The 14624-nt window shown below is 34.1% G+C and overlaps 1 protein-coding gene across 1 annotated transcript in view; it reads right to left on the bottom strand.

The window, feature by feature from the left end:
- Nucleotides 1-495: 495 nt before the first annotated feature.
- Nucleotides 496-14624, bottom strand: part of CUNH14orf39 (chromosome unknown C14orf39 homolog) — a 52674-nt gene continuing 38545 nt past the window's right edge. The window contains exons 15-18 of the mRNA XM_027111414.1: nt 13731-13736; nt 13304-13442; nt 9355-9412; nt 496-695 (exon numbers count right to left, since the gene is read on the bottom strand). Coding sequence (XP_026967215.1) covers nt 496-695; nt 9355-9412; nt 13304-13442; nt 13731-13736 — 403 coding nt within the window. The remainder of the gene's footprint in view (nt 696-9354; nt 9413-13303; nt 13443-13730; nt 13737-14624) is intronic.

The following is a 14624-nucleotide window of genomic DNA, read 5'->3' on the forward strand; positions in this document are numbered from 1 at the left end:
TTCAAAAAAGTTTAAGCAAAAATATTAATGGTATCACAATTAATGCAACCAACCAATTTTCAGAAATTACTCTAGCCTTTCACATTTAATTTCCTTCTACTAAAGCTATTAGAATAAATGATAATATTTTAATTTTTGTTGTATTAGAAGAAAATAACACATTTTATTCACTATCAATAACATAAATTCTTTGAGATCATTATTAAAGTACCACTCTTTTACTGCAGCAGTGAAGCATAGGTTCTGTATGAATATAACTTGCAAAATCAAAACCAAAATAAATAATGATAGTTAATGCTGCAAATAAAAACAAAAGTAGATGACACAGTCTTAATTTCCTTCAATATTTAAATAAATATAATCAAATAATGTTACTATGGTAACCATTTCTTTAATCAACAAAAGAAAGTGGTCTTCATAGTTTAAGTAATAATGTAAATTTCTGCCCTAGATGATTACAGAGTAGTAAAATAATTCAATAAATTAGTAACTAGTTCAAAATAAAGTAAATTGTGTGGTATTTTGTGAGGAGGATGAAAACTCTTTTTCAGAAGAAGGTGTTGAGTTTTGATCCTGTTCAAATGGAAACGCAAAACTAAAATCATCTCTTCCAGCTCCCAATGTATGAGTTGAAGAGTCCAATGGAAAAGAAAAAGTAAAGGTATCTTCTCCTTCTGGTTTCCCAAATAAGTTTCCTGAGGAAGATAAATATTACAATATCATGCTATTCATGTTACATAATATGATTAATTTGGTTATAATCTACCAAATTACAGTATATTGCACACAATAAATAGGGTAACATTGAATCACATACTTAACTGTTTTTCTCTTATGTGTAAAGCATTGTCCTTTGTACTGTGGAAGGTTAAACAGGTCCAAACTTAAACCCCACTTACATGTAATTTGAATTCAAGTATATAAAGAACTAGTATATAAGGTAGAAAGAGGAGTAATAAATGTCAAAAGGAGAGAATAACACAGAGGAGCAGAAATAGGTGTACATAGGAAATATAAGGGTAACAGAAGTCAATTCAGCTTATCAGAACCATTGAGAAATAACAAAGAGTTATTAAAATGGAATTAATAAAGATGAGCTTGTAAAGACTGCTGAACTTCCAGCTATAGGATCTGGACTTTATTTGATAGATAAGATGAACTCATTAAAAGTTTAAAAGCAGAAGGGCTTCCCTGGCGGCGCAGTGGTTGAGAGTCCACCTGCCGATGCAGGGGACACGGGTTCGTGCCCTGGTCCGGGAAGATCCCACATGCCGTGGAGCGGCTGGGCCCGTGAGCCATGGCCGCTGAGCCTGCGCGTCCGGAGCCTGTGCTCCGCACGGAAGAGTCCACAACAGTGAAAGGCCCGCGTACCGCAAAAAAAAAAAAAAAAGTTTACAAGCAGAGATATGACAAGATTTGAACTGCTTTATAAGGATTACTCAGGAGAGAATGTGTAGAAAGCCTGGAACAGGAAAATGTTTAGAAATGGGGCTAACAGGAAAGAGATGATGAAAGCTTGGCATTACCTACAATCATAGAAAAGGGAATGGAGAAAGAAATGCTAGATTTGAGACATACTGTATAAGTCAAATTTATTCAACTATTACTTATTGCATAACTACAACATACTGTTTATGGCATTGTTCAAGGAAATTGACAGAACAGTGAAAAGGATTTTACAGTTTTAAAAGGAATTTTTGAAATCAACTTTACATAAAGAATTACTTGGTTAATGATCCCCAGAATTGCCTTTAAGGAAAAATATTGTTTTTCATTCATTATATTATTTAAGACTACAATTATAAAAATATATTTTCAACATCTTAATTAGAATTTTTAATTACTATTAAACAATTTCAAATGTACGGTAATCCAAAGACTTACTTGAAATAAGTCTTTTAAAGCATCTATATTTTTTCCACAGAGAACCAATTCAATTAATATGTTAAGCAAAACAATTTACTTTGTGCCACTTTGAAATTTCATATATTTTCAAATATCTCAGTTATTTTACCCTAAATAAAGCTGAGCCAACCAGCAATAGGGTGGGTGGGTAGATGGACGGCTGGAGGGATGGACAGATCAGGATGGACTGATCCTTGGGTTCTTCCTCTCTCCCTTTCTCACTTCAGTACATATCCATAAGACTTAAACAAAGGAAAACAGCTATAACATAGCTATAGATCCAGAAAGAACTAAAAATCTTGAATCTCCCTTTGAAAAATGAATTTGACATTATTTTAATTTCAGAACAAAAGAAGTTCATATGAAGTCTTCATAAAACTCCTGTGATCACCTTAAATAAAATAATAGATTAGTGTACAAGATTACTGTGTAGTCTAGGTGCTGTGGAGAATTCAAAGGTAAACAAGAGTCCCTGTCCTCAAAGAACCTATGATTAGAAAAGATTTTATATATATTCATAAATAATGACAGTATAATAATGGTATAGATACAAAAAAGTATTTTAAAAAAGACATTCAGGAAAGTGAAAGAGCTTTTTTTTTCAAAATAGAAAATAAATTTTATTTCTATGATAACGATGACTAAAAATTCAGAAAAATATCTTAAAAATTTATAATTTGTGATAGTATGTGCAGAAGTCATATACCTAGAAATAACCTAATTAAATATGGCTACTTTACTTTTACCATGTTTTAAAAATGACTAATGGAAAGTCAATTCCAATTGCTGTCTGTCTGTTGTTGATCTGGGAAGTTTTCATAGACTCAGTTACTTAGTCTTCAGATAATATCCTCTTTACTTTCTGTTAGGCAACCAGAGCCCCAAGTTGTACAGCTTGGGGAATAGTCTTCATCTAGGCCCTTTTAGGGAGAGAGCTTTTTGGAATGGAATGTCAAAGGGGAAAAATAAAAGGTTCTGTGGAAGAGAACTTGGTCTTGAAAAGATGGTTAGAAAGTGATAGAAGTTGAGGATTTCAGGAAGAAAAAGTGGGTAAGAAAGTGTGGGCAGATTTGGGATGCAGTGAGTTCTTCAGTATGGCTAAAGCACAGATTATTTTTATAGGAGAAAAGGTTTAGGAGCTAGGTTAGAAAACTGGGAGCATAATTTGCTACTCCAGGGGAGCCACTAAAGGTACTTATTTAACCAGGGCAATGAGATGGCCAACATTATGCATAAGGAGAGTAACTGGGGTATGATCTATAAGTAAGCTAAAAGGATGAAAAGACCAATCACAATGTTACTGCAATAGCCCAGGTGAATGGTAATAAGACTTTGAAATATAATGATTTCCATATAATGAAAATAGAAAAGAAAATAAATATTTCAGAGAGAGAACTGATAAAACTTGATGACTAGCTGAATGTAGTCACAGGCACAGAAAGAAGTTAAAATTAACCCTGATGTTCTGAGTCTTGGCAACTAGAATAATGGAGAGACCATTAGGTATATCAGAAAGAGAACAAGTTTGATTTCAGATATACTGAGTTTTTAATGTCAACAGATGCCTTAGGTATAAAGAGATATCAATTATACAATTATAAATAAGGTCCTACCAGACGACTTCACTGGTGAATTTTACCAAACATTTAAAGAAGAATTAATTGTCAATCTTTCTCAAGCTCTTCAAAGAAATCAAAGAGGGAACATTTCCAAACTCATTTTATGAGGCCAGCATTACCTTCGTACCAAAGCCAGAAAAGGACACCACCAGAAAAAAAACTACAGACCAATATCTCTAATGAATATAGATGCAAAAATTCTCACTAAAATACTTGCAAACTGAATTAAGCAGCATGTTAAAAGGATCATTCATCATGCTCAAGTGGGATTTATACCTGGGATGCAAGGATGGTTTGATGTATGCAAATCAATCAACATGATACATCACATTAATAGAATGAAAGAAAAAATCATATGATCTCAATAGTTGCAGAGACAGCATTTGACAAATTCAACTCATTCATGATAAAACTCTTAAAAAATTACATATAGAAGAAACTCACCTCAACATAATAAGCATAATAAAGGCTATATACGATAAGCCCATAGCTAACATGATACACAATAATAAAAGATTGAAAGCTTTTCCTCTAAGATCAGGAGCAAGACAAGAGTGTCCACTCCCATTCAACATAGTATTGAGAGTCCATGTCAGAGCATTCAGGCAAGAAAAAGAAATAAAAAGCCTCAAAATTGGAAAGTATGAGGTAAAATTATTTCTATTTGCAGATGGCATGATTTTATATATAGAAAATCCTAAAGACTCCACCAAAAACTTGTTACATCTAAACAACAAATTCACTAAAGTTGCAAGATACATAATAAACATCCAAAAATCAGCAGCATTTCTGTACGCTAACAAATTATCTGAAAAAGGAATAAAGGAAATGATCCCATTTACACCAAAACAATTAAATACTTAGGAATAAACTTAACCAGAGAGGTAAAAGACCTCTACTCAGAAAACTACAAGACACTGGTGAAAAAAACTGAAGACAGAAATAAATGGAAAGGTATCCCATGTTCACAGAAAAAATTGAACACAGAAATAAATGGAAAGGTATCCCATGTTCACAGATTGGAAGAATTAATATTGCTAAAATGCCAATACTACCAAAAGCCATCTATAGATTCAGGATGATCTCTATCAAGATTCTAATGATATTTTTTACAGAAGTAGAAAAAAAATCCAAAAATTCATATGGAACCACAAAAGAAAAGCCAAAGCAATCCTGAGAAAGAACAAGAAGGGAGGCATCACACTCCTGATTTCAAGCTATAGTAATCAAAACAGAATGGTACTGATATAAAAACAGACAAATAGATCAATGGACCAGAACTGAGAGCCCAGAAATAAACCCAAGCACACACAATTAACTGATATTTGACAGGGGAGCCAAGAATACTCAATGGAGAAAAGATAGTCTCTTCAATAAATGGTGCTGGGAAAATAGGATATTCATATGTAAAAGAACGAAACTAGACCCACTACCTTACATCACTCACAAAAATTAACTCAAAACAGAGTAAAGACTTAAAGGTAAGACCTGACACCATGAAACTCCTAGAAGAAACTATAGGAAAAAAGATCCTTGATATGAGTCTTGGCAACAATATTGGATATGACACCTAAAGCACAAGCAACAGAATGAAAAATAAATGGGATTGCATCAAACTAAGAAGCTTCTGCACAACAAAAGAAACAATCAACAATGTGAAAAGACAACTTACAAAATGGGAAAATATATTTGTAAACCATATATCCAATAAAGGGTTAACATCCAAAATATATAAAGAACTTATACAACACAACAGCAAACAAACAAATAATTCAATTAAAAAATGGGCAGGGCTTCCCTGGTGGCACAGCGGTTGAGAGTCCGCCTGCCGATGCAGGGGACACGGGTTCGTGCCCCGGTCTGGGAAGATCCCACATGCCACGGAGCGGCTGGGCCCGTGAGCCATGGCCGCTGAGCCTGCGTGTCTGGAGCCTGTTGCTCCGCAACGGGAGAGGCCACAACAGTGAGAGGCTCGCGTACCGCAAAAAAAAAAAAAAAAAAAAAAAAAGGGCAAACAATCTGAATGGGCATTTTTCCAAAGAAGATATACAAATGGCCAACAGGTACATGAATATATGCTCAATGTCACTAGTCACTAGGAAAATGCAAATTAAAAACACAATGAGGGACTTCCCTGGTGGTCCAGTGGTTAAGAATCCGCCTGTCAATGCAGGGGACATGGGTTCGATCCCTTGTCCAGGAAGATCTCACATGCTGTGGGGCAACTAAGCCTGTTCACCACAACTACCGAAGCCCGTGCACTCTAGAGCCCGCGCACCACAACTACTGAGCCCATGGGCCACAACTACTGAAGCCCGCGCACCTAGAGCCCATGTTCCACAACAAGAAAAGCCACTGCAATGAGAAGCCCGCACACCGCAACAAATAGCCCTCGCTTGCCAAAACTAGAGAAAGCCTGCGTGCTTTCTCTGCGGTCTTTCTTCAACGAAGACCTAGTGCAGCCAAAAAGAAAAAAACAACAACAGAAACACAATGAGATATCTTCTCATACCTGTTAGAATGACCATCATCAAAAAGACAAGAAATAAAAAATGTTGGAGAGGATGTACAGAAAAAGGAACTCTTGGGCTTCCCTGGTGGCACAGTGGTTGCGAGTCTGCCTGCAGGTGTGGGGGACACGGGTTCAAGCCCTGGTCTGGGAAGGTCCCACATGTTGCGGAGCAACTATGCCCATGAGCCACAACTACTGAGCCTGCGCGTCTGGAGCTTGTGCTCTGCAACAAGAGAGGCCGCGACAGTGAGAGGCCCACGCACTGTGATAAAGAGTGGCCCCCACTTGCCGCAACTAGAGAAAGCCCTCGCACAGAAACGAAGACCCAACACAGCCAAAAATAAATAAATAAATAAATAAAATTTAAAAAAAGAAAAAGAAAAAGGAACTCTTGTGCACTACTGGTGGGATTATAGACTGCTAAAGCCACTATGGAAAACAGTATGGAAGTTCCTCAAAAAATTAAAAATAGAACCACTATATGATCCAGCAATTCCACTTCTGGGAATATATCCAAAAGAAATGAAACACTAACTTGAAAAGATATCTGCGCCCCTATGTTCATAGCAGCATTATTTATAATAACCAAGATATGGAAATAACCTGTGTGTGAAATGATGGATGAATGGATAAAGAAGTTGTGAGATATCTAAATATGTATACATGCATATACAAATATTATTCAGCCATAAAAAAGGAGAAAATCCTGTCATTTACAACCACATGGATGGACCTTGAGGGCATTATGCTAAGTGAAATAAGTCAGACCTGTATGATCTCACTTATAAGTAGAAACTAAAAAATTAGAAAAGAAAGAAACCAAACTCCCAGAAAAAGAGATCAGATTTGTGGTTACCAGAGGTGAGGGTATGGAGAGGGGAAATTGGGAGAAGGTGGTCAAAAGGTACAAACTTCCAGTTATAAGATAAATAAGTACTAGGGATGTAATGTAAAACATGATGCCATAGTTAACATTACTGTGTTATACATATGAAAATTGTTAAGGGATTAAATCCTAAAAGTTCTCATAACAAAGAAGAAAAAAATTTTTTAATTGTATCTATATTTGACGATAGATGCTAACTAAACTTACTGCAGGAATCATTTCACAATATAAGTACTTCAAACCATTATGTAACGCACCTTAAATTTATACAGTGGTGTATGACAATTTTATCTCAGTAAAATAAAACGTGGGGGGAGCCTAAGAAAAGTAAGGTCCAGGAGTTTAAGAGAGTTAGGAGAAGTCAGGCAGGGAAGATATGTATTATAATATTTGAAAATGCTGAAGTGAATGAGTGTCAAATGAGAGTGTCAAAGGGGAGAATGTAAATAGATTTAATATTTTAGATAGTCGCATTTAAAGAATGTCTACAATTGCTGGATTCATTCTGGTCTTATGGCATTTAATAACCATTTATGACAATTCCAAAATTTATGTCTCACCCCAATGAATTCCAGGTTCATATATAAAATTTCCTACTTACTTTCACTCAGATATCTAATATAGGCTTTTCAGTGATAACACTTCTAAAATTAAACTCCTGTCAATCTCAAATCAACTTCTACAGCCTTCTATATTTCAACAGATGTTAATTCCATTCTTAAAATTATTCAGGTCAAAATCTTGGCATCATCCTTCTTTCTCTTAATCCTTACATCCAGTCCATAAGCAGATCCTTACAACTCTACCTTCAGAAAACTTAATAACCAAAATCTGATCTTTCTCACCACTTCCACTGACATCATCCGCACTATTATCAGTTCTCACCTGTACTATTTCAATAGCTCCCTGATCAATCTCCCTGATCTCCCCCACGTTTCCATATGGTCTGTTCTCCGTATAGGAGCCAAACAATTCTTTTAAAACCTGTCAGATCATTTCAGTCCTTGCTGAAAACTCTCCAATAGCTTCCCATCTCAAACAGAGAAAAAAACACCCCAAAGTCCTTAAATGGTCTAAGTGTCCCCTATAGTTTGCTCTCCCTCCAACTTCTCTGATTTAATTTCTTACCAGTTTTTCCTTCCTTATTTTATTCCAATCATATCAATTAAGCTGCTGTTCAATGAACACGCTGAGCACACTCCCATCTCAAGGCCTTTGAACCCTCTGCCTAGAACAGTTATCCCAGTAGCTTGTACCTGCACCTCCTTCAGGTCTCTGCTCAAATTGCTGCCTTTTAGTGATGCCTTCTCTGATTCCCTTGGAACACAGCAACTATCTTCCCAATCCAAATACTCCCTATTTCCCTTACTCTGCTTTAGTTTTCTTCATAATATTTAACCCCACAAGTGAGTAAACATCAGGCCTGTGCTGATCCAGGCCCACCTGGAAGAATGACCTTGGAGTCTGACTCCTCACAGCACTGTTTTCTTAGAAAATAAGAATTAAGGTAAACGTATAATGATGTATTTGACTAGTCTACTGGGTGGGACTACACCTGAATTAGAGGACCTGTGACTTGGTATATAGTCCTTCCTAGCTTTCAGGTGGGAAACCAAGCCTGCAGCTTTTGTGTGTCAAGGTGATTTACCTGCATCATGCCTTCTGTCCTAGCAGCTTTACATATCCCATGTAGACGAGGTAGCAAAAGAAAGCTTATTATTTGGGTTGCCGGTGGGCCTCTCAATAAGATAAAGATGCTGTACATGCTGTTATCTCCTATCCTATATCTTTCTATAAAGTTAAGTAAATCTAAGACTAGAAATTGTGACAGTGAGTCTGACTGCCAATTCAAATCCATATCAACTGTTTTTTAGTGCATTACCTTACATATAATCATTGTCTATTTTCAGTTTATCCCACTAGAACATAAACCCTATGAGAATTTTGCATTCTTGTCCACTATTCTATCACCAGAGCCAGAAGTGGTACCTGATATAAAATATACTATATATAAATACATTTATTTTTATATGTTGAATAAATGAACTAATCAACGGATAAATGAAGAAAGAAGGTCCAATAAAAAGTAAGCCCCAGCGAGACAAGACAAAATCCAAAAACTGCAGAAGGGAGATGGGAATAGTCAACAATATCAAATGCTGCAAAGTGACCGAATATGATAATAAAAATAAAATACTCATAATGTTTGATAATTAGTAAGTCATTAGTAATATTGGAAAAAGCAAGTTTTGGTAGAGTAGTGAGAGAAGAAGCTAAATTGCTAAAAAAAAATAATAATAATTAGTGAATGGTGCAGAAGTAACGGATATTTTTAAAGAATAAACTGAGTGCCTAAGAAAATCAGAGACAAACTAAACACAAATGGTGAAAGTTAACATGGTTTTATATATAGCAAACTTCAAATCACTTACCAATTTCTTGTTGTGATGAGAGAAGATTTAAATTTCCTGCAGAATAATGTTCATGAAACTGAAAAAAAATTTCCATTAAATATTACTCATGAAATCAGTAGAACAGTAGGTATAGCATTTATATTAGACTCTAAAGCCTAGTTTGTCTAATAAGCATAATTAGAGTAGACAAAATTGCAACATTCTTTATAGCACATTATTGTAATTAAAAAGAGATCTATCTTCAAAACTATCACTGACTTATATTAAAATAAGGTTTATTGATTTGACTCTGGCAATAGATAAAATATTAATAGGCTATATATATATATATTATACCAAGGATACTTCCTACTTTGGAATATTAATATAACCTAAAATTCTAATTAACTTTGTTTTATTCTGAAGGCCTTTTACAAATCAGGTTGTTGTTACTGCTTTCCTGACTATAAAAATAATACAAAGTATTACAGCTTCATGTCAGTTCAAATAAAGTTTTGCTGCCAAAAGAGTCCATTTTCTCTGTAAAACAGGGTTTTCAAAAAATGGGATCATGAAACATAGTTTTCTGTCCTCTTTTTTTTCCTTTTAACATTGCATTATGAGCATTTTTCCACATAACTATTCTTCCAAAACCTTATTTTATGGCATTTTATTATTCCTCTAATATGGACATACAATATAGTTTCAATCATGCTTTTGTTTAAAACATTTATGTTGTTTCTATTTTTTTCTAATATAAATCACACTTGAATATATACTATTATGCACAGATTTATACTTCTTTGACAATTAATAAGGAAAGCTGATTTTCCCAGAGATTTTATAAGGCACTTGAATTTCTTTTTCGGTGAATTATCTATTCACCAAATAGACTCTGTCCATAACTCTATTGAGGCAGTAATTTTCTTGCTGGTACATATAAGCTCTTTATACAATAAAGACCTTAACTGTTTGTGATATTATTGCAAATATTTTATAACACATTATCATTTTGCCTTTAAATTTTTTTAACATATAAAATTTTGTATGTAACCAAACCAAAACCCTCTTTATTTTCTTTTGGCTCTTCTTCCACTGTTTTCATGCTTAGAGAATACTTCCTTCTCTTAAGATCTGGTAAATATTCATGTATATTTCTTCTGAAATATTTTATGGTTAACATTTTAAAATGTAATACATCTATAATATCTATTGGTGTACAGTGTAAGACAAATGCCTAATTTATCCCCACTAATTTGTGGTCCTATCTATATTGCATTCTAAATTCTTTTGTTTCAAGACATTTCCCATGCCATTGATCAATCAATCAATCCTTGTACCTTTACCACACTATTTTGATTGCTCTAGGCTTATAGGATATTTTAATATGTAAAAGTGAAGTTCTCCCTTATCAGTCTTCTATTTCATACTATTCTCTTATTATTAAAATCAGTAGGAGCCATAATAATATCCTCTCTTTCATTCCTAATACAGGTAAATCTTATCTTTTTATTTGTCAATCTAGTAAGTTTATAAATTTTGTCAATTTTTTTCAACCAACCAACTCTGGCTTTGCTAATTTTCTCTATTGTTTGTTTTCTATTTCATTGACTTCTTATTCTTCGTAGTTTTTCATTCTACTTACTTTGGGTTTACTTTCTTCTTTTTTTAGCTTTTCAAGGTGGAACTTTAGGTCACCGATTACAGACCTTTCTTCTTTTCTATTAATTTAATTATTTAAATGGTTAATTAAATTATTTAAAGTTATTTTGCTCTCGTTTTGGCAGCAACCTACAGTTTCTGATATGCTGAATTTTCATAACCATTCATTTCAAAATCTTTTCTAATTTCTTCTTTGATCCATGGCCTAAATATTTAGGACTTTCCTAATATCTTATTGATTTCTAATTTAATTCCATTATGATCAGATAACATACTCCGTATAATTTCTATCCTTTTAAATTTATTAGGAACCATTTAATGGCCCAGAATATGGTCTATCTTGGTGAAAGTACCATCAGTGCTTGAAAAGAATAAATATGCTGCAGTTGTTAGATGTGGTATTCTATAAATGTCTGTTAGGTCAAGGGGGTCGATGGGGTTGTTCAGATTTTATATGAGATCTTTCTTGATTGTGTTGCCTAATTCTATCAATTGCTGAGAAAGGAGTATTAAAAACCTCCAACTAAGTTTGTGTTTTTGTCTATTTCTCCCTTTAATCCTGTCAATTTTTGTTTCTACATACACATGTAGTTGAAAAGACCAACTACCTACCTGAAAATTTTTTCACACTGAGAATATATGAAGTTTGTTTAGAATTACAAAGCCAAATTAATTTTTAAACTGCCTTTAACTGCAATTTAAATCATTGCTATCCTGAGATTCTGTTTTATGAACTGATGTCAATTTGAGCCACCTGAGGTTGAAAACATAAAGATAATGGGGGAACATTGTTATGCTATCAATACTCAGAATCTTTTAAAAACTGCCTCTGCAAGTGGTATTGGGAAAGTTGGAGAACTACATGTAAATCAACGAAGTTAGAACACACCTTCATGCCATACACAAAAATAAACTCAAAATGGCTTAAAGACTTAAATATGAAACAAAACACCATAAAACTCCTAGAAGAGAACATAGGCAAAACATTCTCTGACATAAATCATACCAATGTTTTCTTAGGTCAGGTTCCCAATGTAATAGAAATAAAAGCAAAAATAAACAAATAGAACCTAATCAAACTTACAAGCTTTTGCACAGCAAAAGAAACCTTAAACAAAACGAAAAGACAACCTACAGACTGGGAGAAAATATTTGCAAATGATGTGACCAACAGGGCTTAATTTCCAAAACATACAAACAGCTCATATAACTCAACAACAACAACAAAACAAACAAGCCAATCAAAAAATGGGCAGAAGAATTAAACAGACATTTCTCCAAAGAAGACATACAGATGGCCAATAGGCACACGAAAAGATGCTTAATATCGCTAATCATTAGAGAAATGCAAATCAAAAGTACAATGAGATACCACCTCACACCAGTCAGAGTGGCCATAATTTAAAAGTTGACAAATTACAAATGCTGGAGAGGCTGTGGAGAAAAGGGAACCCTCCTACACTGTTGGTGGGAATGTAAATTGGTGCAGCCACAATGGAAAACAGTATGGAGGTTCCTCAAAAAACTAAAAATAGAGTTGTCATACGATCCAGCAATCCCAGTCCTGGACATATATCCAGACAAAATTATAATTCTAAAAAATACATACACCCCTGTGTTCACAGCAGCACTACTTATAATAGCCAAGATGTGGAAACAACCTAAATGTCTATCGACAGATGAATGGATAAAGAAGATGCGGCATATATATATATACAATGGAATACTACTCAGTCATTAAAAAGAATGAAATGATGCCATGTTGCAGCAACATGGATGAACCTAGAAATTATCATACTAAGCAAAGTAAGTCAGAAGGAGAAATACAAATACCATACAATATCACTTACATGTGGAATCTAAAATATGACACAAGTCAACATACCTACAAAACAAAAACAGACTCACAGATATAGAGAACGGACTTGTGGTTGCCAAGGAGGTGGGAGGGGAGGGAAGGATTGGGAGTCTAGGATTAGCAAAGGCAGACTTTGTATATAGGATGGATAAACAACAAGTTCTGACTGTCCAGCACAGGGAACTATATTCAATATCCTGTGGCGAACCATAATGGAAAAGAATATGAAAAAGAATATGTATATATATATATATACAAAAAAATATATATAACTGACTCACTTTGCTGTACAGCAGAAATGAACACAACATTGTGAATCAAATATACATCAATAAAAAATTTTTTAAATAAAATAAATTGCCTCTGTTTTGTACTGTGCTCCAAGGAAGTTTAGTATTAAAGAATTAAACTTTTTGAGGTTTCAGTATACAATTTTTTTAGAAATAAAACTTTAGCTTCTCATATTACCTGATGTGATGAGATTTCTGAATCAAATACAGAAGAATCAAATAAATTCAATCCAGGAGATCTAGAAGTATAACTCATAAGAAAAGAAAATCCAGGGGATTCCTTTTGCGTTTGACATTCAGTAGCTGTATTTCTATTTCTGATACAGAGAAATAAATCATCAAAATGTTAAATACATATTATTAAATATTGCAGACTGGTAAGCACCATAGGCAATGGCATAGAGGTAAGAATTAGCATAGCAGGAAAAGGGAGGAAGTAGTTATTGAAGTGACAAACCTATAGAGAAAAAAACAAACCTATGGTTTTGGGTGGAGAATAATATTAACTAAAGTAGAATAATCAATTATGAAATGATAATAAAGAATTCCTACTAAGAATATACTGTCAGGCTCTATTCTATGTATTTTCATTATCATTAATTTACTTATTCCTCACAATAACCCTATGAGATATCTACCATTATTATCATCTCCATTTCAGAGAAGAGGATTTTGAAGCATAGGAAGATTAAATGATTTGCTCAAAAGAATGTAAGTGCCAGAGTTGGGATTTGAATGTAGCAACAAAGATTCAAAGTCTAAGCTCTTAAGCCTGATGCTATACTGTCCCCAAGATCTTGAAAGCAGTCACAAAATTTTAGTCTTAATGAGAAGCCAGCCATGACAGATTGCTTCATAAGGGAGTTAAGTTATAAAATGATTTGGGAAAAATAATTAGACAAGACAGTATATAACACGTGGTTAAAACATGAATTCTGGAGGCAGAACTGCCTGGGTTTAAATCTCAACTCTGCCACCAATGAGTTGTATCACCTGTGATTCTATTTCCTCATCTATAAAATAAGGATAATAATGTACTTGCATCTCATAAAGCCGTTGTGAATATGAAAGGAGCAATATTTATTAAATGCTTACACATAGTGTTATTAAGTGCGTGTTAAATAATAGAAGTCTGAAGATACTTCTATAACTCTCTCCATGACCATTAATGAGTCACTTTACAGATTGGTTTTCTCATCCATAAAGAGAGGTTTTAGTATACAATTGCCACATACTTTTACAGTTCTCAGATTTGATGATGAGTTCCACTTTGAACATGCTGTGTTTGAGTCAACAGCATGACATTCATATATAAAAATCTTAGTAGCAATTTAAAAAACAGAGTAGAACACAGGTGAGAGATTCCTGATGAAATGAAATCTGTTTGACATACATTTTAGAAGAATCTCAGGGTTCAGATTTAAGAAAAGATTGAACTAAACAGAGAGCTTGAATGCAGCACTATTTTCTTGGCTGTAAACTACAAATCTGTATTTTCC

This window comes from Aethalodelphis obliquidens, unplaced genomic scaffold, assembly GCF_003676395.1.
Source record: "Aethalodelphis obliquidens isolate GAN/ISIS:26980383/991018 unplaced genomic scaffold, ASM367639v1 scaffold10, whole genome shotgun sequence".
NCBI lineage: Eukaryota > Metazoa > Chordata > Mammalia > Artiodactyla > Delphinidae > Aethalodelphis > Aethalodelphis obliquidens.